General features: G+C 48.4%; 11 protein-coding genes across 11 annotated transcripts, besides 1 other annotated feature; 7 read left to right on the forward strand and 4 right to left on the reverse strand.

Annotated features, from left to right (window-relative positions):
- The first annotated feature begins 1,210 nt into the window (after positions 1-1,210).
- Positions 1,211-1,248: a microsatellite.
- A 1,159-nt stretch (positions 1,249-2,407) lies between these two features.
- Positions 2,408-3,375, forward strand: FPSE_04486 (uncharacterized protein; the record flags this gene model as incomplete). Its single annotated transcript, XM_009257604.1, has 4 exons — positions 2,408-2,495; positions 2,544-2,809; positions 2,857-3,151; positions 3,203-3,375. The coding sequence occupies 4 exons, from the start codon at positions 2,408-2,410 to the stop codon at positions 3,373-3,375; spliced, it is 822 nt and encodes a 273-aa protein (XP_009255879.1).
- A 945-nt stretch (positions 3,376-4,320) lies between these two features.
- On the forward strand, positions 4,321-4,908 carry FPSE_04487 (uncharacterized protein; the record flags this gene model as incomplete). The annotated part of the gene is made up of 1 exon (XM_009257605.1): positions 4,321-4,908. One exon carries the CDS (start codon positions 4,321-4,323, stop codon positions 4,906-4,908), a length of 588 nt encoding a protein of 195 aa, XP_009255880.1.
- A 1,196-nt stretch (positions 4,909-6,104) lies between these two features.
- Positions 6,105-7,651, forward strand: FPSE_04488 (uncharacterized protein; the record flags this gene model as incomplete). The annotated part of the gene is made up of 2 exons (XM_009257606.1): positions 6,105-6,699; positions 6,765-7,651. The coding sequence occupies 2 exons, from the start codon at positions 6,105-6,107 to the stop codon at positions 7,649-7,651; spliced, it is 1,482 nt and encodes a 493-aa protein (XP_009255881.1).
- A 248-nt stretch (positions 7,652-7,899) lies between these two features.
- Positions 7,900-8,532, reverse strand: FPSE_04489 (uncharacterized protein; the record flags this gene model as incomplete). Its single annotated transcript, XM_009257607.1, has 2 exons — positions 7,900-8,070; positions 8,149-8,532. The coding sequence occupies 2 exons, from the start codon at positions 8,530-8,532 to the stop codon at positions 7,900-7,902; spliced, it is 555 nt and encodes a 184-aa protein (XP_009255882.1).
- A 729-nt stretch (positions 8,533-9,261) lies between these two features.
- FPSE_04490 (uncharacterized protein) lies at positions 9,262-11,287 on the reverse strand (the record flags this gene model as incomplete). The annotated part of the gene is made up of 7 exons (XM_009257608.1): positions 9,262-9,594; positions 9,641-9,975; positions 10,021-10,183; positions 10,232-10,489; positions 10,538-10,909; positions 10,963-11,198; positions 11,245-11,287. The coding sequence occupies 7 exons, from the start codon at positions 11,285-11,287 to the stop codon at positions 9,262-9,264; spliced, it is 1,740 nt and encodes a 579-aa protein (XP_009255883.1).
- A 648-nt stretch (positions 11,288-11,935) lies between these two features.
- On the forward strand, positions 11,936-13,058 carry FPSE_04491 (uncharacterized protein; the record flags this gene model as incomplete). Its single annotated transcript, XM_009257609.1, has 4 exons — positions 11,936-12,472; positions 12,520-12,697; positions 12,744-12,863; positions 12,916-13,058. The coding sequence occupies 4 exons, from the start codon at positions 11,936-11,938 to the stop codon at positions 13,056-13,058; spliced, it is 978 nt and encodes a 325-aa protein (XP_009255884.1).
- Positions 13,059-13,573: 515 nt separating this feature from the next.
- Positions 13,574-16,291, reverse strand: FPSE_04492 (uncharacterized protein; the record flags this gene model as incomplete). Its single annotated transcript, XM_009257610.1, has 1 exon — positions 13,574-16,291. One exon carries the CDS (start codon positions 16,289-16,291, stop codon positions 13,574-13,576), a length of 2,718 nt encoding a protein of 905 aa, XP_009255885.1.
- Positions 16,292-18,852: 2,561 nt separating this feature from the next.
- Positions 18,853-21,523, forward strand: FPSE_04493 (uncharacterized protein; the record flags this gene model as incomplete). Its single annotated transcript, XM_009257611.1, has 2 exons — positions 18,853-18,978; positions 19,034-21,523. 2 exons carry the CDS (start codon positions 18,853-18,855, stop codon positions 21,521-21,523), a joined length of 2,616 nt encoding a protein of 871 aa, XP_009255886.1.
- Positions 21,524-21,996: 473 nt separating this feature from the next.
- FPSE_04494 (uncharacterized protein) lies at positions 21,997-22,665 on the reverse strand (the record flags this gene model as incomplete). Its single annotated transcript, XM_009257612.1, has 3 exons — positions 21,997-22,259; positions 22,319-22,457; positions 22,528-22,665. 3 exons carry the CDS (start codon positions 22,663-22,665, stop codon positions 21,997-21,999), a joined length of 540 nt encoding a protein of 179 aa, XP_009255887.1.
- A 532-nt stretch (positions 22,666-23,197) lies between these two features.
- On the forward strand, positions 23,198-24,575 carry FPSE_04495 (uncharacterized protein; the record flags this gene model as incomplete). Its single annotated transcript, XM_009257613.1, has 4 exons — positions 23,198-23,794; positions 23,840-23,885; positions 23,932-24,233; positions 24,282-24,575. 4 exons carry the CDS (start codon positions 23,198-23,200, stop codon positions 24,573-24,575), a joined length of 1,239 nt encoding a protein of 412 aa, XP_009255888.1.
- Positions 24,576-24,974: 399 nt separating this feature from the next.
- FPSE_04496 (uncharacterized protein) lies at positions 24,975-25,410 on the forward strand (the record flags this gene model as incomplete). Its single annotated transcript, XM_009257614.1, has 4 exons — positions 24,975-25,081; positions 25,129-25,236; positions 25,286-25,313; positions 25,372-25,410. 4 exons carry the CDS (start codon positions 24,975-24,977, stop codon positions 25,408-25,410), a joined length of 282 nt encoding a protein of 93 aa, XP_009255889.1.
- Between the last annotated feature and the right edge of the window lie 207 nt (positions 25,411-25,617).

Below are 25,617 nucleotides of genomic sequence, written 5' to 3' on the forward strand. Positions count from 1 at the left end.
CGGTATGGTGTAGTGGCTAACATTTCGCGCTCTCATAACCTGAGAGATCAGTACCGCGGAGCCCAGGGTTCGATTCCCTGTACCGGAGTTTCTTTTTGCCCAGGTACCGTCTGAATGGTTTGATGGAGGAGGGAGCCATGAAACTTGTCATGGCTCCCTCGTAAGATTTCTTTTGGAAGTCTTGAGATCCTCTTTGTCTTATTTATATGAAATGGCTGTCTAAGCCTCAATCAACGTCGAAGAGGCCATTGGTTGATGGCCCTTCAAAATGTGTGGCTGGCTGTGAATCAATTCAGTGGCGGCGCACCACCAATTTGACAGCCAACCACACATAGATACGACGCCAAGGCGCTATCAGATCAAGATGGCTTGTTCAATTCTGTTCCTGCCATTGATGCAAGTTTAATTCAGCCCGAGTCCCGGATTTAAATGGAAAGTCAGATATGCAAGCGGTCGGAATAACGTTTTGGACTTGATGGCCATTCATTGTCTTGTCAACCACCACTTGGTCTAATCGTGGCGCACAAGTTTTGAACCGTTTCGGACGCTTCCGTCTGGTAGCGGGAAGTATTTTTAGATGTGAACGGAGACAGAGTAAGCCTTACGAATATTCGCCAAGACTCGGCGAGAGCGATGAAGAGAAAAAAAAAGATGGAAAAGAATGATGGCAGGTCAATACTGGAGAGGGAATACGCCGTGTTGGAGTAACGTGTGATTGTTTGGTGGGATGCGAGGAGCCCGGGTATACGGAAGACACAAGGCAGCCAGACCCTTGTTATCTTTTCCGTTAGATCGTGAGGCTGAGGGTTAGCTTGGAAGTATCCAGAAGTGATCACTGCATTTCCCCTCTCGAGATGTCGGTTTATTGTCTTGCCGTAGAATGGACAATGGGCATTTGCTCGGATAACAGAGACGAGGGTCGCATGCATGGATACCTCCATACTATGTACTATGTAGTAGGGATTATACAGCATGTCGTGGAATCTCGAAGAGGAAGGTATTCTGAATAAGGGATTGAGCAGCTTAGATCAGCATCCATCAAGCGGGGAAGATGTTGATAGCGGTCAGTGAGACATGGACATGTTCGCAAACTAGACGACGATGGATCTGTGGGTAATAGATACGATGCATGTTGAGCGGGGTACAGGTAGACGAGACCTCATGACGGATCAGCTGGACCACTTGGCGGATATACTTTGGAGAGAACGAGTGATTGATTGATTGTCTGATTGTCTGATTGTCTGATTGTCTGACCGTCCAGCCCGTTCGGTGGCGTCAACTGATAGAGAAATAACGATCATCAAGATCTTCTTTTCAGTGAAACAATTGATGTGCAGATTATATGGAGAGTCAGATTTCGATTGTCAAAATGCTCCACCACAATCGTTATCCAGATCTGTCAGAAAAAAGAAGGGTGCAAAAGATACAGAGCATCGGCTAAAGCGGACACAACAGAGTCTGTCTGCCCTATCCGTATAGAGTACGACTTACAGCCTTCTGCTTTTCTCGTATGTTGGCGTCGTTCGTATGCTGATGGCTGACCGTTTTAGCGCAGGTGATTACCATTCCGGGCAAGCCGATTTCCCTACACCAACAAATTTACAGGGGAGAGATAAACCGACAATCCCCCTGTAATTTATCTCGTGATAATCCTGACGTCAGCAATAGGAACTTCTTTTCCGTTTGTCTCTGTTACTCATCTGCACCCTCTGCAGCTGCAGCAACGTTAGCTACAGTACCTATTGCATGCTAAGCTAAGGCAGAAAAGTCCCTTTGCGCATACAACCCCACTCGATCTAGACCCTTGTATGTATAATGGTCGGTCGGGATTTTGTCTTGTTGGTTGCTAAGAGCCCAAGACGCCAATAGTTTCCAACCTCTACCACTAGACAAAAAAAATAAAGTTTGGACATCTATGCCGTGCCGAACCCGTCTGATCACACAACAACACCACAAAAACAATGATTCACCTGTTCTGCCCAAATAGACCCTTGGGACCGTGGGTACCTAGCGAAGATCTGTGCCCGTGACGGAGAATATGGGGTGGTTAGCTGATGGATCGACCTAGACTCTTTCTGGTTCAAGTGGCTTGCAGACGACAGGGGGTGTTGCTTAGTCGACCCAGAATACGAGACCAGACTCTCCCTCTAACAATCAGACCATCGATTATAGACCGAGGCTGTGACAAGGGGAGAAGGCTGGTAATGGCGATAGCCCCAACTAGGCTTGAACCAGCCTCCTCCACTTGTCGGTACAAGTCTCACTATTAAACGTGCATGAGGAACCCTTCTTTTTCTTTTTGTCTCTATCCATCAGTCACTCAATATATATATCCATCCTTCCCTCTCCTCTCTGCTGTACTCTGTTACACAGCATCTCATCTCATCTCACACATCTCACATCAACCATGTTCTCCAAAGCCCTCACTGCCCTTGTCCTTGTGGCACCTCTTGTCTCAGCACAGACTTTTACCAGCTGCAATCCTCTCACAACCTGTAAGTTTCACATTAAGATCTTCCTTTACGACCACTAACACCCTTCAGCATGTCCTCCTGATCCTGCTTTCGGCAAAGATACTGTCCACTGTGACTTCACCAAGGGAGCTTGCCCAGCTTTCAAGGAAGACGCCGGTACATCAATTACTCACAACGCCAACGGTGCTGTCTTTACCATTGGTGGACCCAACCAGGCCCCTACAGTTGCCACGGGCAAGTACATCATGTTTGGCCGTGTCGATATCGAAGTCCAAGCTTCTACCGGTGTTGGTATTGTTACCAGCGCTGTTCTTCAGTCTGACTGTCTCGACGAGGTATGTCTATCATTTGGTTCCATTGAACATTCACTAACAATACACAGATCGATTGGGAATGGCTAGGAGGTGACAATGCTCAGGTCCAGTCCAACTACTTTAGCAAGGGTGATGTGAGCACATACGACCGAGGAGCTTTCCACCCTGTCGCAAACCCCGTCGGTCAATTCCACGTCTACTCCATCGAGTGGACACCTGCACTCATTAACTGGATCATCGACGACGTTGTGGTCCGCACACTCACATACGAGGATGCCAAGGGTGGATCTGCTTTCCCCCAAACACCCATGCAGATCAAGCTTGGTACTTGGTGTGCTGGTTCTCCCGATGCTGCTGAAGGCAGTAAGTTTATTCAATCTGATATTATAAAGACTAAGCTAACAAGATTCTCAGCTATTCAATGGGCCGGTGGCCTGACTGACTTCAGCCAAGCTCCCTTCAAGGCTTACTACAAGAGCATTTCCATCGTCGATTACGCCGGTGGTGATGCTCCCACAACAAAGTCTGTTCGAGAGTACATCTATGGCGACCACTCTGGTAGCCATGGAAGCATCAGAACTGCTTAAGATGATAATTTAATGATTTAAGAACAACTAATGAGATGGATTTAATGAAGAGGAGGAATACCAAGGATAATGAGCGTTAGATAGTATATAGATGAATAAATAAGTAAAATCAACACAAACACATTGTCCTATATCTGGGTTTATTCCCATCTCGTTCTAGATCCACCTATCTTGCATGATCTATAACTATCTGAACATCAACAAAGCAGCATCCAATTTCAAGTCTCATGATGCAAAAAGTTAGGTTCTGCCCGGGCTCGAACCGGGGACCTTCTCGGTGTTAACGAGATGCCATAACCGACTAGACCACAGAACCGGGCTTCTGATTGGATGAAATCTGCCATCCGTATCTCGTCTCTCAACGGTTTGCCATCGGATAGCTACGTCTGTAGATGCCCAGTGAAGGTAGCAATCGTTTTGTAAATATCATTTTGTAATCTTGAGATGTACGTGAAACCTGTGACAGTTTGTCCGACAGGAAGGGTTTTGATGCCGCTGTTTTGGTTTGTCAGGCCATCTAATCAGAGAAGGAAAGGAAGTCGATTCATATTCAAGTACCTAGGCAGGCACTGACGTCGACTGGCAGAATTCCAGGCTGCTACTTTCTTCCAAACAGCAACTGACTGTTTTCAAACATTGTTCTTTTTCTCCTTTGCATCAATCTTGTTTGCACTTGCTCTCTCGGCATAGCCAAAGGATCATCCGCGTTTGCACCTTACAGCTATCTTTAAATCAAAGAAACCCGCTAGATCTGTGTTTGCGTGTACCTTAGCAAACGCCATAATCAATACCTACATCTCAGCCAAGTTCAGCGTCGCCAGTTCTAAGAACGTCCAATTTCTCACCAAGAGACCATCATTATATGTCAGTATCAGACCAGGTGCTGTGGTAGACCCGTTGCTAATTTCAATGATAGTAGCACCGCAGAGAATATCACACTCCAAAATGTCCTCCCCGTCTCGCATCAACAATTCCGATTCGGAATCAGTTTCGTCCATCGACAGCTTCGATCCGCCCCCTACCTTCGAGACGAAGAGAATCACCAGAAACGATGCTCTTCAACAAGTCGAAGATCTCGTTCACGAAATCGGCAACTTGGGCTGTGACCAAGAGTCCCTAAAGCCCAAAGTCGCCCAAGTCTTGACCGAGCCAGTTCTTCGTGTCCTGCCCCCTGAAATGAAAACTCGCATTCTGGAATGGGCTCATCAATATGACCCTGCTATGTTCCGGCAAATCATCCAATTCATAGACGATGACATCGGAGAGTGGGAATACACTATCGAAGTCCCAAACAGACGAAAGGATATGCCATGGCACGGCATTGGAGCCGACATCCTTCGATTCTTTGTGGCCGATCTCAAGCCACTCCGTAAGGGACTTCCAGAAGTGGAGCGTCGAACTGTCGTCAACAATGTACGACACGGACTTTCGCTCTTTGCCGACTTCCATGATGAAAAGGTTGGCGCTGCTGAAAGGGAAGCGCAGACGGCCATTGCTGCACTTGCTCTCCGGGAAGAGGCAATCTCCGACTAGAAGAAGGAGATCATGACTGTTTTCCAAAAGGTTCAGGTCAAGGTGGAAGAGGGACCCAAGATGTTTCCCTACATCGAGAGAGAATGGCATCGGAGCCTAAGCCAGACGGGAATGATCCCTGAAGGCCTTGCCCGTTTTGCCGAGTGTCAGTGCAGTCCGGACGAGATGTATCGCCTTGCGCAGCTATCGGAGGCTCTTCAGATGAGTTGAACTGGAGATGGTAGATCTTAGGGGAGGTTGAAAGTTTTCGGGGCCTATGTTCAGTTGTTGGGTCATTGTGACCGTCGAAGGAGATGATGCATGGACAGGTCGCCGGCAAGGCAATCTTCAAAATCCATGGGTACATGCTGAACCTATCAAACTTGGAGAAACTCGCTCGAAATCGAGCGCCCTTATCTGGGACCAGCCGATCCGATTTTTCACTCGAACGGCGGCTAGTATGGAGCAAGCTCGTGTAACTACCAAGTTTGCGATGGATCACATCAGGGCCTCAAAACAAGCTTGGAGACAAATAATAAATGAGAGTAAATACTTCAAACATTAGTAGCAATCACTGCACATGCCTAATTATGATACAATATACTAAACCTTTTAACTCCCATTATTGAAATTTGAGACGATCATGCGTAGAAGATCCCAGTACGGACTATCTCCCATGCAGAGGCTGTCTTAATATTCCCATCCTTTTGTCACTGCTCTGGCACTGGCACCACAGGTCAGTTGAATAAAATTCAGCACTGATTCAGAGACTGATAAAAAAAAATCCCAGCTTTAGTGCGTATACCCTAAGAGATCATCAACGTCTCGTTTGTTCCTTCATCTTCTAGTCCCTGATTTTATTCGACCCACCTGCTGCCTTGCCTGTCAGGTTATCTGTTGCAACACCCGAGGCCGCACTTCCTACTTTTGTAAACAACTCCCTTGCCCTTTATTTATTCTATTGACTATCAGGCGGGTTGCATAAGAACCGATACTGATTTAGTGATTAACATAGGTGTTAGATCACACTTTGTGCTTATATAGCCTAAGAGTTGTCTAATTATTTCGTCTGAACTTCTTCAAGTCCCTATTTTTTGCTACCCACCTGCCTGTATCATCGCTACAAGTCTTCAGCACAGTGAGCTATCAATATCCCCGCGATATTCCTTTGCTATAGCTAATCGAGTTTGTCAGCTTCGGTACCTCCCAGGCCCAAGATGGCTGGGCCAACTCAAGAGGAGAAAGGGGCCGAGATCGTGCGGAAGATCAACGCGAGATTAAACCCTCGGGAGATTGATTTCAGTGTCGACGCCTGCAGCACTATCCCGGTCAATCAAATCACCTCTCTAAGTGCCCTAGCGTTTAGCGAAAACATAGTTGCCGAAATCTTTCGTGAAGCCGGGATACCAGACGACGAAGCTACCCAGAGCTGCTGGAACGCGATGGCGGAAATAATCATGCCAAGGAGCCTACTCCAAATAAAAGAACTCCAATACCATATCGAGTGGGGCAATGTCGTCCACAAACTCAACATCATGAGATCAATCCGCGAAGTGACTGGTATGCCTGCCTGCATGGGGGCACAATACCTAACGGTCGTCATTGCCGCTGTTGTGTATCGCAAAATCCAACCAGAGCGACTATGGTCAACCAAGAGAAAGAAAGACTTTGTTGAATTCTTCGGCAATCTCAGCGGAATGCAGTGGCTACCTATCGCTATCCAAGTCTACGAACGAGTACAAGACCGCGCATTCGCCATTGAATTGGACGATCGAGCAACTGAGCCCAAGGTTCGTCATGAACTTATACACGGTAAGAAGATCTTGATCATGTTGACTTAGGTACTTTCTAAGATGGAGACAAGCTAACGTGTTTAGGCAAGATATTTATAATTGTCACGACCAAGAAGCCACAGACAAACATTTACGAGGCAGCGATGCAAGCAGTTACTGGCCGGATGATCAGAGACATCGATGTCAGTAACAACCCCGACCCGAACACCAATAATCAACCACCACAGTCAACTGAGGCGGTTGAACCTTACTCAACGGGGCAGCCTCGGGAGTCTATCGAGACAGACGAACCTGATTCTTCTTCATCTGACCAGTCTGAGGCGATGGAAATATGTGACGGCTCTTCCTCACCAGGGCAATCTCAACATCCGACTGACAGGGAGGAATGTAAAGATACTGTGCCAGGCCGACCACTTGATGAAAATGTGTCGGCTAAGTCTGGTTCTGCCTCTAAGGAGCCCATTGGAAAGTCTGAGCCTGACGAAGTCCCTATGGGATCAATTGCGTCCGTCATTGTGGAGGACAGTCCAGAGACCGAGCCCCAACAGCACCAGAGCCTCGAACCTCACACACCTGACTCAAAGACACTCCGCGGCCATGCTCGTCAGATGAAGGCTTTAGGCAAGCGCCTGCCTAGCCCCGATCAGAGGTTTGTCAAGAGGGTGCGACGAGATATACGACAGTTTGCCAAGCTTTCAGACCAGAAGGAAGAAGAAATGGTACTCGAGCGCGAATCAATGCGCTCTAGAAATCCACCTTCAAGTGAACATGCCCCCCAGGCAAGAAGCATCGATCTTTTCGGTCGTTACAAGATGCTCTGGAAAGGCATTCTCCGAGAGAATGGCTCCATCCCAGAAAGCCTTCGAGAGCTAGTTCGTCACGACTGCGACTCAAACCAGCTTTTCTATCTTGAGGAGACAGAGGCAGATTTTCTGGCGGCAAACGCCATGCGAAACGAGAACGGACAGTGAGACAGACAGGTGTCACAATCTCGGTAATGGGGAAAGGTATGATGAAGAAACCCCTAAGTCTTAGGATACAAAAATAAATAGCCTAAAAGCTATAGTTTTAGTAGCATAAGATGGCCTACTAATTTCGTCTCTTATGTTCTCAACGGCCGATCTTCTGATACCCTGAAGGGGGTGTTTTCTTGACTGTGACCTTTTCCGACGTAGTAACTGATTGCATTTTCTGATGGTCAAACAATGACAGTCTGCGTTTATGCCGCCTCTGCAGCAGCTCTTCTCTCAGCCATGAGCCGATGAGACCAAGGCTGACCGAAAGGAATCTTGGACCGATCAATGTCGTCGTCGTTGTTCCCCTCAAACATGGAACTCGCTTCCTCCTCCAACCTTGCACGTCGCCAGAGATAATCTCTCTTCCTCCAGACCTGATAATAATGTTAACATCTTCGAATATACTTTTCAAGCACACTGATTCCAGTGCTTACACAGCACTTTTTACATACAAGATACATGAGACCCAGGACCAGCAGTCCGCCTAGGCCAAAAGCGAGCCACATGACCCAGCGGTATTTACCTGCGACTATACCCATACCCGTTGTCATAGCTCCGCTACCCTTTGAGTGGCTACCTTTTGACTTGTTGGTGTATTTCGAGATGGCTTTTTGTCCATACTTGGAAACCGCTTTGCCTCCATGCTTCTTGATCCTGTCCAAGAGATCGCGCGATTCCCTTATGCGAGGTTGGGTTGAGGGATGGTCAAAGACGTGATTGCGGTTTAGGGAATCGTAGAGGAGGAAACCAGGTATATCGGGGAGGGGACGATGGGGAGGTAGGGTGATGTTGGAGGGGGGACAAGGTTCGACTTGAGGGGCGACGGGAATATACATCTTGGCGGTGTTGATGTATGAATTTGATGTTTTGATTTGGAGTCTTGGTTTCGAGTTCTGATTGTATGGTGATGGCGGTTTGACCACACTTGGTAGGATTGAGTGATGGAAGAGGTAGAAGGGAATGATTCAACGGAAAAGACATCTCTTCCATGATATTCCGATTATGAAAAACCTTGTTCTTTTTGTGCGGCGCTATAGTGATTTGACTTTAGAGAAGGGTCATGCTTGACAGATAACGAAAAGGTTGATAGGACAAGAGGCTGAAGGAAGCGCCATCAACATAAGTTTTCCGGCCACATGAAATATCGAGTATCACCAGGGTATCATACAATTGATCGCTAGAAGCATAGAACATTAGTAGATCAGTTTATGCGAAATAGATGATACCTTTACTACTTGGTTTTGTACACTAAAGGCTAGGCCAAGTTTCCGGCCAAACGGAATATTGAGTAGAACGCATCGTGAGTAGTTAATAGAGTTGATAAATAATAGAGTCTCATCTACTTGGAATTTGGTTGGTTAAGAGAAGCGTGCGAAGAAGCCATCGGTGTATTTGTGATCTATTCCAGAGAAATGCCGCTTATAAGGTTCAGCTCAACACGCCGATAGGGACACATATCATGTACTCAACAATTCTTCAGCCCATTTGCAAAGCAACCAGTAATCGGCAAAATAATCAGGACACGTCGTATATTGTCCAAGTCAGCAAACCCAAATCCGTGCCATTTACAGCTTTGCCCCTTGCCCCCTCCTCTTTTCTCTCTCCTTATCCCTCAGGAGTCGACGAAGGATCTTGCCACTAGGGCTTTTGGGTATGACATCCAGAAACTCTACACCTCCTTTGAGTTGCTTGTACGCTGCTTTGTGATCCGCAACATGCTTTTCAATATCACGTGCCACTTCTTCATCCGGCAAAGACTCGGCGGACGAACTCTTTACGACAAATGCTTTCGGGACTTCTCCGGCACGCTCATCGGGGACTTGAATGACAGCGCAGTCAAAGACGTGAGGATGTGCCAGGATGTGAGCCTCGAGCTCGGCTGGTGCGACCTGGTGACCCTGTACATCATTAGTTAAGCCAACTTTGGATCGGCAGTTCACATACCTTGACCTTGATAAGCTCTTTGATCCTGTCGACAATGACAACATGCTCGTTGCCAGAAGGGGCCAGGGTAAATATGGCCTCGTCTCCTGTTCGAATCCATCTGCCATCGTCGTGATACACAAAGGTCTCGGATGTTGCTTTCTCATTATTCAAGTAGCCCAACACAATCGATGGTGCTTGAAGCAGTAGCTCTCCAGGTTGGTCGCGTTCGGTTATCTCCCTGCCCTCTGTATCGATTATTTTGGCTTTTGCACTAGGCAAAAGGCATCCAGAGCCTCTCGTGAAGACATCATCTTCACTTGACGACGTGGCAACTGTCGCAGTTTCGGTCATGCCTGCTAGTGTCAGCATTGATCAAGTTGAACGATAATGAGCCTCACCATAAGCCTGAGCAATGGTCCAATCTGGGTACAAAATATTCATATCTCGAATAGTCTCCTCACCCAATGGGGCAGCTCCGCAGTAGACAAACTTGACACTACTCAGATCATATTTGGCGCAGATATCCTTGAAACGAAGAATTTGGATAATAATAGGAGGTACCTGGGGGATGTTAGCTGGGATATTTTATAGTGTGTCGTTTTCACTGACCACCAACAACTGTCGGATCTTAAAGTCTTGAACAGACTGGAGAAAATCCTTGAGTTCAAACCGAGGGAGAATTATAACTTGGTCACCTCGCCAAGGGCTTGTGTGAGCGGCGATCACTAGGCCGTATATGTGAGATAGTGGCAGATATCCTGTCACAGCTTGAGTCGTAACGCCGCGCTTTGCTCGGGCAACGGAGTCGTATGTGGCATGTTGCAAAACATTCGAGATAACATTGTAATGGGATATCATGACCGCTTTCTGTGCAAATATTAGCCAGATCGCAACAAACATTATTGAGCAACTTACCGGCAAACCCGATGTTCCGCTGGAAAAGCACAAAAAGGCCGTCTGGCGAGCACCCTGGCCTTGAACCCATTGCAGTTCGTCGAGTCGATCAAGTTCAGAACCCTCTCTGACCAAGTCCTCAATAGAGGCATGTGTAAACTTGGAGACGGGTTCGGCGCGAGGAATTTCAAAGAGAAATATGTTTTCTTCTGGTATTCCAACGTTTCTTGATGCTTCGAGCGCTGTTTCAAGCAGTGGTGTACAGGTAAACAGAGCTTTCGCACCTGATGCCTTGAGCTGATGCGTCAGCTCGTCGACAGAGTAGGCAGCATTAGCGGGAGTAACGATGCCTGAAAGGCGATGGACACCGTAAATCGGGGTGATGTAATCAATCTAGATATGGGATATTAGTCGATGCTTCTCAAGTGAGACGTTAAGGTAAGTACCGTATTGAGAGAGAAGACGGCGAGGACTTTATCCCAAGGCGTCCCCTCATTTGGCTGCCATTGCAATCGTTTGGCCAACGCTCTGGCTACAAATTCAGACCGCTCAAAGACCTGAGGCGCAGAGTACGAACGCTTGGTGATGCCGCAGGTAAAGGGATGTCTACTTTTTGCGATAGGACAACGACCATATTTCTCGTTCTTCATGAATTCGGCTATAGGGATGGAGTCGGGAGGGTCTATTTGTGTCAGCAAGCAAGTTGGGCAGATGTGAGGAATTCTGACCTATTGGGAGTTTAGGGACCCATTCTGGAGAAGTGAAAACCATCTTGACAAGTTTGACAGTGTATGTTTTGGTGAAATCGCGGGTTTGTGATGTGATAGTTGTAGGAAAGAGATGTTGTGATTTATACTTGATCCGACGCGGTGATGTAGGTAAACGGATAGTCAGGAGGGAACGAGACTAGTACTAAAAGGGTACCTCGGAGTCTTCAACGTACCCCGTAAATAGACCAATCAGATTGGAAGAATCATAGAGTCAGTATCGCCTTTTCGGCAGTTGTCGATTTACAAGAATCAAACAGTGGAATAGAATATATACCCCGTACCCGAACCGGTGGTTGCATAGATCTCCCCACGCTAAGAGCCGATAGATTGATCAGTAGCCTTGTTAGTTTATGCACGAGATTGGATCTCCCCCGGACTTCCCGTATAGTTCGATATGCGACCTGTCACAAGCACCTTTTGTATGAAGTTCCTGCAGAATAGACTTGCTGACGCCAGCCAGATTCATCTGACGCCAGCCAATCGCCTATTCCAGGAACACCACTGCAGATCATCTATTCTACAGATACAAAAGTTGGCAACTGAAGGAAGACGCAACAAGTATAAAAAGGCCGATTATCTCTTCTAGCAAATTCAATAAAATTCCATGTCTAATTATCTTAACCATATTCCATCTCCCATAAACGTCACAATGGTCAAACACGCTTCCAAAGCCACCGTTCATCAACTCGCCAAAGAGTACTCCTCAATCATAAAAGGCAAAACCATTCTCACAACAGGCGTAAGTCCTGGTGGTCTCGGTGCCTTATTTGTTGAAGCCATTGTGGTTGCCGAGCCAGAGCTGGCTATCCTTGCTGGTCGTAACATCAACAAACTCCAACAAACAGCAGACCACCTTGCATCAAAGCATCCCAATCTCAAGACAAAGCTCTTGACTCTCGACCTCAGCTCCCTTGCTTCTGCCCGTTCTGCAGCACAGCAAGTCAACGGTTGGTCTGATGTTCCTAAAATTGATGTCCTGGTCAACAACGCAGGCATCATGGCGACCGACTTTAAGCTCACAGAGGATGGATTCGAAAATCAGTTTGCTTCTAATCACTTGGGCCATTTTCTGTTTACGAATCTCATCATGGACAAGATTCTAGCTGCAGAAGTTCCTCGTATTGTCAGTGTGTCTAGCAACGGCCATCGACTTGGTCCCATCCGATGGGGCGACCCAAACTTCAGCGTGAGTTTCACTATACACAAACTTGGCTACATACTAATTATTGGCAGAATGGAGATTTGTACAACAGGTGGAACGCATACGGACAGTCCAAGACTGCCAACATGCTATTCGCCATCTCTCTGGCTGAGAAACTCGGCAGTCGTGGGTTGCAGGCATACAGTTTGCATCCTGGTGCTATCCTTGAAACCTCCTTGGGCGATCATCTGGCGAATCTAGACAGTCTTGGTGAGTCACCATGAGTTCTTTGTTTTACAAATGCTTACAAATTTAGTCGAGGCTGATCGTGCAATCGGCGATCCATGGGGTTGGGTCGATTGGTCAACTATCCCTGTGACTGCCGAAGTTGGGGCTGCCACGCATGTCTTTGCTGCATTTGATCCTGATTTGAGAGGTTAGTACATCAAATTGAAGTACTGGCTGTGAATACTGACCTGGTCTGTTAGATCACAATGGTGGTTACCTGTTGGATTGCCGTTTGGCGGACCCTTTTACAGACACTGTTAGACCCTGGGCTACGAGTTCGACCGAGGCAGAGCTCCTATGGAGTCTGAGTGAGAAGATGGTTGAACAGAAGTTTCCATTCTAGCTTCATTGAGGCCTTATGGCTGGTTTCTTAGATGCATGATTGGCGAGTGCGATCGTCTTCGATGCGGTTCAAGTATGGTGGGAAGATAAGTAGTAATTGTGTAGATTGGAGGTTTGGTCCTAAACTTCCCGGCGCGTGGGTCAAGAAATCCTCCATGTGCAGTATAAGGTAGATTGATGATGGATGGGTTTGACAACCGCTTGTTCAGTATCTGCAATCCTGTTGGAAATGTTTAGCGTGTCGTAAGATACAGCGTCACTATACTCACGGTATCATCGACTTCTGCGATGGTTGGACGAAGCGACTACTAGCGCACTTTGAAGAAAGATGGCCGGCAGAAGACAGACAAGGGACAAATTAGGTTCACGATTAATCCATAAATCATTTTGAAAGAACACTAAGATCATGTTCTGAAATATATACATTATGCCGAATCAAGGTCGGCGTCAGAAATTGTTATACAAATAAGGCATTAAGGTCATGTCACATGTCGATTGGAACAGCTTCGTTCCTTCTCATACCCTCGCTCTCTTGGTCTTCCTCGACTTGGTTGATGATGTAGTGGTAGTTGGTCTCTTGTTCTTTGCTTTCGTCTCTCCCTTACTCTTCGCTGTGGTGGTTGCTTTGGCGGCGACTCTCTGGACCGTAACCTTGTTAGACTTTGGTGATGTCTTGGGTTTGGTTGTAGACGTGGTCTTTGTCTTTGGTGTTGGCTTGGATTTATTTGCCGCGGTTGCCTTCAACAGTGTTGTTGATTTGGATGCAGGCTTCTGACCTTGGACCTTGGCCGCCGCGACTTTCACCGTCGACTTCGTTGTCGAGCTGGTCTTGGATACCCTGGCAAGCTTGTAGACGTTGAGCCGTTTGGTCGCACCACACTTCTGCTTCTTATCGCCCTTGCATGTCATGCCACATTGCGATGCAGGCGCCTCAACACTGCCATTGGATGGTCCCTTCTTGCTGCAGTAGCAATCCTGACCATTTTGAACTCCAAGATAAGGATAACCTTTACTTGAACAGAATGCTGCACAAATCTCGACAGTCATTTTCTTCTTGTCGGTCGTCTTGGCATCACCAAGAGCCCGAGCTTCAACACCTTCTGTATAGCAGCCGAGATACTTGGGGGGACTGTTCACTCCCTCCGTGCTGACAGTTGGAGTGTACATGGTGTTATTCCAAATGGATATCCGATTACCGGCGCCGCATTTCTGGGTAGAGTCGCCTGTGCAGGGCATCTTGCAGTCGCCATCAGGTGCAACAGTTGCCTGGGTCTTTGGCGCATACCCGCAATAGCATTCTCGCCCGTACTCCATGCCAAACAGCGGGTAGTTGAGCTTGTTGCAGAATGCAAAACATGTATCGATCGAAACGGACGATCCTGTGAATGAAGCACTCGGCAGTGTGCGTCCGCCTGCTCCTCCGTCTGTATAACAGCCAGTCCAGAGGGCAGCGCCATTAACTGCTGTGATCGGTCCTGTAGGCTTTTCAGCCGGCTTGATCTTCCAGACGCTCAGTCTGTTGCCTGCGCCGCAGTAACTAAAAATGTTTCCTTTGCACTGCATCGAGCATTGGGAGATATCGTTCAGGTCGTATCCACCATTGCCGATGTCGTTGCCACAGTAGCATTCTTGCGAATACTCGGTGCCAGCATACGCCCAACCACCCGCTTGACAGAACGCAACGCACTTCTCGTTGGTCATTCCTACAGAATCTGCAGTTCGATCCGATGAGAGCGCCCTTCCAGAGCTGCCTTCAGCCCAGCAGCCTTGGTAAGTGGCCATGCCCTTCGCAATTTGGGTCTGGCCGACAACAAGCTCAACGGGCGGCGTGTAAGAAGTATCTTTCCAGATGGTGAGAAGACCAGGCCCTCCGCAATATTGTGTCATGTTGCCCACGCATATCATCTTTCTAGTAGATGAGCAGGTTGAGGCTTTCATGTATGATGCGCCAGAGGTGAGTTCGCCAGCGCAATAGCACTCTTTACCCCATTCCATACCAGTGAGGGGATATCCTTGAGCTTTGCATGATGCTGTACAATACTCAATAGACATTTGGCCCGAGTTTGTGGCATATTTGTTCAGTGTTCGGCTAGTGCCTTCAGCAGCACAACCGACATAAGACCATGAACCAACCATGTCACCTGGAGAGGGATCAAACATGGACCCAAGACCTGCGTCTCCGAGATCGTTGATAGCGGGTTTCGAGTCGCATACCACCGGTGACGCTCTTCCTGGGCCACTGAAGGGCTTGATACAACCTGGAAGAGCATCAAGCATGCCTCGGACGTTCTCGTCAACAAGGGGTGCCATCTCGGGACAGTTGTCGTCAAAGTAGGGTGTTTGCGAAGCAGCGAGCACAGGACATTTAGATATCTGGCCATTGATACTGTCGTTGTTGAGGCACTTCTTGACGGCAGCCGCGAGCACAGCCTCATTCCAGCCATTGAGAAAGTCGCCGTGGAACGCATACCCGGTTGTATCGCCGTTTGCAAAGACAAATCTTCCACCTTTGCTCTTGTCAATATTATTGACGCCATAAATGACCTCGAAGAAAAGGTGTGGGAGCTGTCGCGGGTGGCTCGGAGGACAGATTCCATTGTCTATCTGTGACAAGTAGGCGACATGACTCTGGTTACGTTGGTACTCTTGGCCATTCCAGCACGACTGGAAGTGAATCTGGGCTCTCATGCCATTGTCGCAGTCCGTTTTCCACATGTAGTTGCGCTCTTTTGAAGGCCCAGAGCTATCAAGGCACGCAAAGCTAACTCTGTCTGCGATTGGACGACCTTTAAACCTGGCGTTGCTGTATGTCTTGTTCTTGGAGTCGTATGATCGGACAAAGTTGTCTCCCGACAACATCTTGAAGCCTGGAGGGAATGGCTCGATGTTGGATCTATTCTCGCCGCGGCCGAGATAGTAAATGACAGTGCCGCCATTTGGCACCATCTGGAAGCTACCATTGGCATGCTGGTAGAACAGCTGTGGTGTCCAGTAGGCCGACTTATCGTCTTGCACCTCACAAGAAGTACATCTCGAGGCTTGTAGGCTTTCGAATGTAGAGTCGATGCCGATATTGCTGGCACCAGAGAGTTTGTGAACATGTGCTGAGAATGTCCCAGGGGCGATGATTGGGTCAACTCTTCCAGTTTGGATAATGCTGCACGACATTCTCCAGAATGCCTCAGCCCAGGCGACAAAGACCACAAGGCCAAGGAGTTTTTTTGTGTTGGCCATCTTGATGTGTAAGTGGCAAGGAAACAAGGAGTAACGTTTGACAAGTCCTTGTCCATCAGCCGTTGGAAAACAAAGCTCAAACGGTAAGAGAAGACATGTTTTCAGCCAGCCGGGATACCGTCTTCTCAAATAGAGTCTGATAACCGATGGCCCTGTGCTGGTTTGACGAGCGAAAAGCAATCAGGTCAACCGTTGTGGATGCCAACAAGCCTCGATCCAGATAGACATCTGGACCACATGGTACTCTATACCGCGTATAGTGTAGTTGTATCGTAGGCTTAGCTTCGGGGCCTCTCTTTTCTGCAAAAATCACATTCCAGAGGGGAGTCGTAAGAGGGACTAGACTAAGCTCAATCCAAGCTGTGCCTGTCTTGATAGCTTCAAAGAAACCTTAATCGCGACATGTCGGCGCAACTAGCGCAGGCACCCGTGCGTGCAGGCCAAAAGAAAACTCTATCCGGACAGTCAGTCTGCTGTTATTGGTAGGTGGGCATGAAGTTTATTGTAAACGAGTTTTGACCAGTTTGTACATACCAGTCCAATTTTGAGTTCTCAAGGTCCATGGATCATTAAATAACGGGCCCGGACCTTTCGGACAAGACCTCATCCAACAGATATCGGCGTTATTCCAGTATTACAAATGTGACGGGATCCTTGAGCGACAATTGGGATGATCGTGTTTTTGTGTCATCGAGGTGAGTAGGTATGTGACGTTGTCGCTGAGATGTGTCTTTGTACAGAGATGCCGCTGTGGTATTGGAATGACTAGGTAGACATCCAACAGGCTTGCATCTGATGGCCTGATCCTTCTTGCGATGACTGTCGAGTCAGAACTCAGAGACTCTGTATATCCGAACAGCCAGGGCATGGGTATTGCCTATCCTGGAGGACCTAGTCAGTGATGATGCCATGCTGGTTACAGGTTAGTCTCACGGATCAACCAACTTGATCAGGTTAATTCCAGAGATCTCTGGGTCTTAATCGTGCCATGTTTTGGATGGGTGCTAACCGAGCATCGGGTTGATTGCGGGCAAGAGGTTTAGGTTCGCCGGGCCGCATGCGAGACGCCACAGCTACTAAATAACTTGGGTGCAAGTTTTGTATAAATTCTGAGTGACAACAAATGTGCAGGAAAATAACAAAGGAAGCAAAGTCGGATGTTGGAGGGATAAGAAACGAGATTAGTGGTTGATCATGTTTTGACTGGACTATTGCCTTGCTTATGTTGTGAATCAAGGCAAGAAGGAAGGAAGGAAGATGGAATTTCGCCCAACAGAAATTGGCAGGTCATCAACACATTACCATGTAAATACCTACTACTACGCCTACTATCATACCTGTACAGACCAAGATGCTCCATTGACAACCATAAACAATCAGTCGTTAGCAATGACATAAAGCTTGTGAAAATACCCTAGACCTCGATTTGAGGCTCCCCTGCTTGTTTTAATTAAAGGGCCTCAAATCCCATCATCAGACGAATGGCCATCCCCTACTGTGCTTATCCCCTTGTCAAAGACACGTTCGTGCTATTATACCAGTGCTCACCGGAAGAGGGGATGAGTGGGTTTACCAGCAATCTGTAGATATTCATGAAGCTTATTTAAAGATGAAAAAAGAATCCCAGGCGTCTCATTGTCAATATATGTATTGTTTTCGAGGACGCCATCGAGGACAGAGACAACAGCTGACTACGAATTAGGTACCTCGCTTACCAACGAAGCGCTGCAGACGTCACATGTACCCCTGTACTTTACGGCTGTACCAACCAACCTCCACTGGATGGATCTAATCTCCAGCTCCAATAATTACCCCAAACCTTGACACTTCCTCCGTACAACAATCAGTTGTCGCCGTGCCTCACCTCGACTTGTTCAACTTTACGAATCCTCTTCCGTTTTTCTGCGACTTATTTTTATCCTTCGTGTCATTCCCTTGACTGCGTCCTCGAAACTCCTCAGTCATCGTCCTTCATCGCCTGACCATCCGCAAACTGCTGCTCAATTGTCCGTCGACCGCGATCGAGTCTGACCGCAACCAAATGATCCAGCACCCGACGAAACGAAACGAAACATTCATCACGACCGCATTAAACTCACTAGGCTCCATAATACTCCTTACTTGATGACCACCTGTTAAACTTCGACCATAATACCCCGTTGCGAGTCTGTCCTTACCACATCTAATACGCATTTTGGTCAATTCTGCATGTGCTTCCGCATTTTTAAAATTAATACGCCACTTTCGACCGACACATTCCCGTCGACTCCTCGCCATCATTCGACGAAAATCGATCCTTTCTTGCTCGTTACCGAGTGTATCCGACCCCATAGTCCGTCTCCCTCCTCGCGGCGCGGCTTGGCGGAATCCGGCGCGGAGGGATGCAGGCCTTAAAAGGACAAGCTGAGCTTGTGCGCAAGGCAAAGGTGTGTTGATGACATTAGAAGCAGTTCCAAAACTGCGTGGAAACATAATTCTAACATTTGACAGCTTGCCCGCTCGTATCAGGAGCTTCTCGAGTACGACCCGTTTCCCTTGTGAACCAACTCCGCTAACACGTAATGCCCAGCGAATTCGCGAGCCATGATCTGAAATCCGTCGGTAACTACGCTCTTGGACGATTAATTGGGAAAGGATCCTTTGGAAAGGTCTACCTCGCATCGCATAAGCTCACCAATGGCTCCAAGGTCCGCTACACATCAGCACATTAGCACATTGAAGCCAGCCACTGACCTTGCGTAGGTAGTCCTCAAGTCTGCCAACAAGGGTGACTCGAACCTCGCGCGCGAGATTCACCACCACCGGCAGTTCATACATCCGCATATTGCGAGGTTATATGAGGTCATTGTGACGGAGAACATGGTCTGGATGGTCCTCGAGTATTGTTCTGGTAGCTATCCCAGATCCAGCCTGTCAACACTGATACTAACACTCCCAGGCGATGAACTCTACAACCATCTTCTCGAACACGGTCCTCTCCCCGTCGACAAAGTTCAAAAGATATTCACACAGCTTGTTGGTGCGGTCAGCTACGTTCACAACCAATCATGCGTCCACCGCGATCTCAAGTTGGAGAACATTCTCTTTGACAAGCACGAAAACGTCAAGTTGGTCGATTTTGGGTTCACAAGAGAGTACGAGGGCCGAACCAACCATTTACAGACTTTCTGCGGGACCATCTGCTACTCAGCGCCAGAAATGCTGAAAGGAGAGAAATACGCAGGCGAAAAGGTTGATGTTTGGAGTCTGGGTATCATTCTCTACGCGCTTTTGTGTGGCGAGCTTCCTTTTGACGATGACGACGACAACATCACCCGAACCAAAATTTTGAGCGAGGAACCCAAATTCCCCGAACATATGCCCCCTGACGCGGTTCCGTTGATCAAGGCATTGTTATCGAAACGACCGCTTTTACGCCCAGGTCTGCCCGAGATTCTCTCCAACTCGTTCCTGGCTGAGCATGCCCCCACGCAAAGGGCTATTCTGAACGTTCAGCAAGCGCCACCTTTTTCCACACCTTTAGAGAAAGATTGCCTGCAGCGGATGCGCAGTGCTGGAGTCAATATTGATGGTGTTATAGAAAGTGTGCTTGCACAAAAGTGCGATGCTCTGGCTGGCTGGTGGGCTCTGTTGGTAGAAAAGGAACAGCGAAAAATGCAGCGTAGAGAGAAAAAACGGAGGGAGAGGGAGACTGACAGTCGCAGCATACGACGATTATCCGCCGCTTCAAGTCGTCTGGAGAGAATGGCCCCGACTTTGCACGAATGGGACGATGCGCATGCTCTTGGACGGCAACTGAGGCTGGAAAAGTCGAATTCCCGAAACAGGGGTAGAAGCGAGCGAAGAAGTGCGCACTACGTTGACTACATTTTGTCTGATCTTCCACAGCTTCCGGAAATTAGGGATTCTGGAGGATTGAACGTGGACAGCGACCAACCTCCGCGACCCGTCGACAAGGACTCGATACGATCCGTCTCGACGTCTCGCCAGCGCCGGCCTATACCGCCCCCTAAGGAGGGCCTGATACGCAGCGCTCGGTCTCGAGGCTCTACCCTTCATCTAGTTACTACCTCGGACGCCCTTGCTTCGAATACCAGCGACGAGCATCAACAGCAGAACGGCAGCGAGAGACCTCGAAGGAGACCAAGTCAGCCACTCATCACCCATTGGAAGAATATGACGCATTGGCTCGTTGAGAGCGCAACGCGGAGAAGACGTGGCCATGCCAGGCGAACCAGTCAGAGCACCCCCGACCTCCATAAGAAGGAGGGAAGCACGGTTAGCAGTAAAGACGGAAGCTCACGACCACAGACTAGCAAATACCCTGCCGCAACCTCGCCCGGGACGCAACCGACAGCCTCGCTACCGAAGGGCGTTGTGGCTAACGGCCAAAAGACGGCTGCAGCCAGTGCCCAGAGAACGGCTTCAGGAAGTCTGCCATCGCCAACAATGCAACCTCCTCGTCTCGCTACATCGTACAAACGGCAGTCGTTATCTCCTTCGCCTCTCACACCGAGATCGACTGTTCGGCGGTCGTCAGCTGGACTGCGAGGCCGAAAGTCGACGTCGTCCTCTGTGTCATCGGTACGATCGATTCACCATCACCACCACACCCACTCCAAGGCATCTTCAACAAGTTCAGCTGCTTCGTTTTCTACTTCAATGTCAAAGACGCCTCTCCAGCGAGGTCACTCACCTCATCATTCGGTAAAGGTCCTCCCAGCCACTCCTACCTCGGTCTCATTCCCCTCCAATATCCGGCTCGTTCGGGCTACTCCACCAACCTTGACCATGTTCAATGAAGGCATGCCATCCGAAGGCCCTCCACAGGCTCCAGGATCGCCCAATCCTTTTGCATCGGGTATCATGTTTGCAAAGCGAAAGCGGAACTTGTTCAAAGGTCCAACTCTTAACAACTTTGGTGGACCTTCACAAGGCCAGCGCAACGGTGGATCTGGGTCGCATTCCCGCAGCGCTAGCGCCTCTGGTCTGGGACGTCGGTCTGGAGAAATCACCATTCAGGAGGAGGACGAAGGTTCAGAGATGGACGATGATGTGGAAGAAGTCGATGTCTTTAGCCCGGTTATAGGCGGACCGGGCGAAAAGATTGAGGAGCAGATCTTTGAAGAGAATGAGTCTCAGCATGAGCTGGAGCCTGCGCCCACCATTATCGCCAAGTCGGACACCAAACCCTTGACGGTGGCTACTAAGAAGGCTCCTACAAACGCATAGATTGTGCATCACCGTACCGTTCAAAAGTGCTTCAACGACTTGACGAAAGATACTAGTATAATTGCCTAAACGATGGGAGCGGTTTTTCTTTATCACGGGGTTATAAAAGCTTGTCGGCGCCCAGCTTTGTGTTGACTTTGTGTCCTTTGTACGATTCTTAAGCTTTCCGGCCCATCGAGCGATGGTGCCGCGGCCCTTTATGGATACCTCTTTTTGTTATATACGATTATGGAACTATAGAGTTAAACTATTATTTTATTTGCAACTTTCTACAGATTGGCAGTCTCAATGTGTGTCGAAGTACTTTTTTGTGTATTTGTCCAGGGGCTTGATTAAAACAGTGTCTATTCCAACCAGGTATTCAAGCTGGCAATCTTGACGCCATTATCCTAGCTTGTAGAGTTGCGAAAGTTTTCCCCAGAGGGAAATTGTCATATCCAAACAACCCTTGATCCAAACTTATAACCAATTCTTTACAAAGAATGCGAGTTTCTTCTTCGGGACTTCTTGCTCATGATGGCGTCTCGCTCCTCACGCAGAGTAACCCAAATCCAGAACCATGTCATGGTCTCGATAAAGATAAAGGTGAAGAACAGACGGTTCTTGAGCATGTCTCCGCCCCAGCCAGCAGGGCGATACGCGGGTCCAACAGAGGACTTGCCGAACATGGGCGACGATGGGCCAAACAGGAAGACGTAGGCAACGAAAACGAGGGAGATGAACGATCGGATCGGGGCTGTTGGAAATTTCTGTCAGCTATCATGGACTCGTCGAAGGTTAGGAATGGTGATGTACCTTGTGAGCCCCAGTGATAGACAAGGCAAATCTCATCAGGCATGGAGAGAGAAACCAGATCGCTGAAGCCGATAAAGATGAGGATCACAGCGAGGAAGGCAAGAGGAGAGCTTTGCACCTCGAAACCTCTGGCCAAGGGCTGTGGAAGATGTGCGTTAGCTTGCACAAACTTGTACAGTCGAGCATCAACCAGCGTTGCGCAGACTTACCATTCCCATGCTGTCGCCCATCATGAATACGAGTGCCTGCTCATTGATGGAGCTTGGACTGGTGAGGAAGAAGTAGCCGAGGGTAAGGTGAAAGAGGGACACGGAAGTAATAATGGTCTTGGCGGATATGAGAGCCATGATTGCGGTTTGGTGTCTATACAGGTAGAAGTTGGGTATCGTTGTCGTCGTCTATGTCGAGTTGTAGCCAGCCAGGGGCGTAGAGAAGAGAAGCAAGCCAAAAGCTAGGCTCTTTGAAACACAGGAGTCTATCAAGGAAAAGAGAGAAAGAAAGATTCGAGCAAAGTAACAAGCGCGGTCTGCAAGCACTTGATCAAGTTGTTGGTCACGCTGAACCGTCTTGATGTTAGTAGGGACGCAACGAACAAAAAGCTGCCAGGGGCTCGAATTAGTTACACGTTGCGTCACATGCCGTGCTGTAGTGGGGTCCTTCCCGGGCGAATCACATTGGTAGGGTACCTTATGGCGCTGCGGGACAAATGTGGCTGTGCTTGTGTCGTGGCGTCTCTTCTGGTGGTCCTGGAGCTGAGAGTGAGCTTAGGACTTTGAGATTGCGGATCTTACCCCAGTCGAGGGATGCGATCTGAGTAGTTTCCATCAATTGTGTTCTCAATCTTACACAATCTCAGTATCGCGACTGAAACTGGTTACCATGTCGGATTCAGGTAATCCGTCGCTGGATAAGCAGCAGCACATCAAATATTGGCAGCGCTGCCATAAGACGTATCTACCATCGCCTTACACGGCATACGACTCTACCCGGCTCACATTCGCATGTTTCACCATCTCATCATTGGATCTTTTCTCTGTTCCCTTGAGTTCATCTGAGCGCGATGCAGTTCGGCGCTGGGTTCTCAGTCTGCAGCACCCAGCGGGTGGTTTCTGCGGAAGCTCAACGCACGCCTTGTCAGGACAGGAGGCTTACAAGGGCACTGCAAATATCGCAGCTACTTTCTTTGCGCTCGTGCTGCTAGGTCTCGCGGCTGAAAATGAAGACGAGGCAAGGTCGGCTTTCAAGGGGGTGGATAGAGTGCGGTTGTTGAAGTGGTTGAAGGGGCTTCAGAGAGAAGATGGAAGTTTTGGGCAGAATATCTGGGATGGGAAAATTGTGGGCGGGAGGGATATGCGACACAGCTATCTTGCAAGCAGCATTCGGTGGATGTTGAGGGGAGATGTGAAAGAGGGTGATGAAGCGTGGGTGGAAGATTTGGATGTTGATAAAATGATTGCGCACATTAAAAGAGGCCAGGTAAGTCAATTGCGCCTGGAAATGTTCCCTTACTAACACAATCAGACTTATGATGGCGGAGTGGCCGAGTCGTCACAACACGAATCTCATGGTATGAAACCTCAATTATCTTTCGCAATATTCGCTAACATCCCTAGCTGGATACGCATACTGCGCGATTGGTGCGCTTTCTCTATTAGACAGGCCACTGGACTCTACGTCGGCCCATTCTCTCGAAAAGGCGATGGAAGAAGGGATCCCCAACCGTCAAGGTCTCATTCAGTTTCTAGCGTCTCGCCCGTTTGCATATCTCCCCCAGGAAGAAGAAGCCGACGAGGTAGAGGAAAACTTTATAGAGTCCAAGGTTGGCGCGGCCGAATATGGCCACATCGGCTTCAATGGACGATGGAACAAAAAGGCTGATACGTGTTACTGTTGGTGGGTTGGAGGCACACTTGCGGTAAGTCTTTCAGCGGCACTAGACGAACGTCTCTAACATTTGGCATAGATGCTCGGAAACCCTTCGATCATTAACGTACTTTCCTCGCGGCGGTATCTATTAGATGTCACGCAGCATCGCATTGGTGGATTTTCCAAGGCTGTTGGAGGGCCACCGGATATGTACCACTCGTACCTTGGTCTGGCTGCTCTTGCTACTATGGGCGATGAAGACTTGAAAGAGTTTGACGTCGGTTTGTGCTGTAGCCAGGAGACGACGAGAAAGATAAGGATAGCGAGGGATGGGCTACTGGAGAGCACCAGAGGTGAGAGAAAAGCATGGAGTAACGATGGTTTTTGGTAGCTAGTCTATGCAAAATATTGTTAACTCGCATCTAAAGTAATGCATTGACATGCTTGTGTTAGTTAAACAGTTCAGGTGATGGTCTCTTTTTATTCTACGTATAAATTGGCGTGAACCCAAGACTGTGTGACAGTACCTGTACTTTTCGAATGAAGATAAAAAGTAGTGATAATAATAAGAACAATGGTATTACTTATTTCTACTTATTCATCAGTTATGAATGACCCCTTCTATAAAACTGAAGCCATCGTGTCACTCTAGGGTGAACATTCATGCTAACCCCCCACTTCGGAGCTGTTCGGCCCCGCCCCAACTCTTCCCGATTATCCCCCAAATCAATCTCGCCTCCACCAGCGGATTTGCAACACTTGATCGCTTTCTATCAAGACGCCATCAACAATGTCCTCCTCTACACCAAAAGGTACCGTTGATACGGTTGAGCCTCCCAAGGTGAAAGACCCTGAGTCTCAAGCCTGGTCTGACGATAAGCGCCGAAAGTTTGAGACGTAAGTCAGATCCGTCCTATGACGAGCGCAATGCTGATGACGCACAGTAAATCCAAGAGCGAGTTCTATGACCCTTGCCAGGAGGCTGCCCAGGCAAGCTATAGATGTTTGTTTAGGAATGGAGGCGACAAGAACATGTGTGGAGAGTATTTCCAGTATGTTGTTCTGGGCACTGTACTAGATGGATCGTTGACATTTTGATAGGGCCTATCGTGACTGCAAGCAAGAGTGGGTATGTATCACAATCAATGGATGTCGTGCTGAGATTCCAAAACTAATTGTGTCTGCAGACTGAGAAGCGAAGAAGAGAAGGACGAGGTTGGTTCTGAGGGAATGGCAATCTCAACGGCGTAGTGGAGCGCTGAACATGGCCCAGTCATAGAACTATCGACCGCCAAGGCATTGTAACATAACAAAGGAGTTTGATAAACTTGTACTATATGGAGGCGTGGTGTTAAGAGTTTGAGTTGTTCAACTTCAACGAGTCTGGTCTACCGCCAGCGTGTATTCTAATAAAGGAGTCCATCTCAACTGAC

This window comes from Fusarium pseudograminearum, chromosome 3, assembly GCF_000303195.2.
Source record: "Fusarium pseudograminearum CS3096 chromosome 3, whole genome shotgun sequence".
NCBI lineage: Eukaryota > Fungi > Ascomycota > Sordariomycetes > Hypocreales > Nectriaceae > Fusarium > Fusarium pseudograminearum.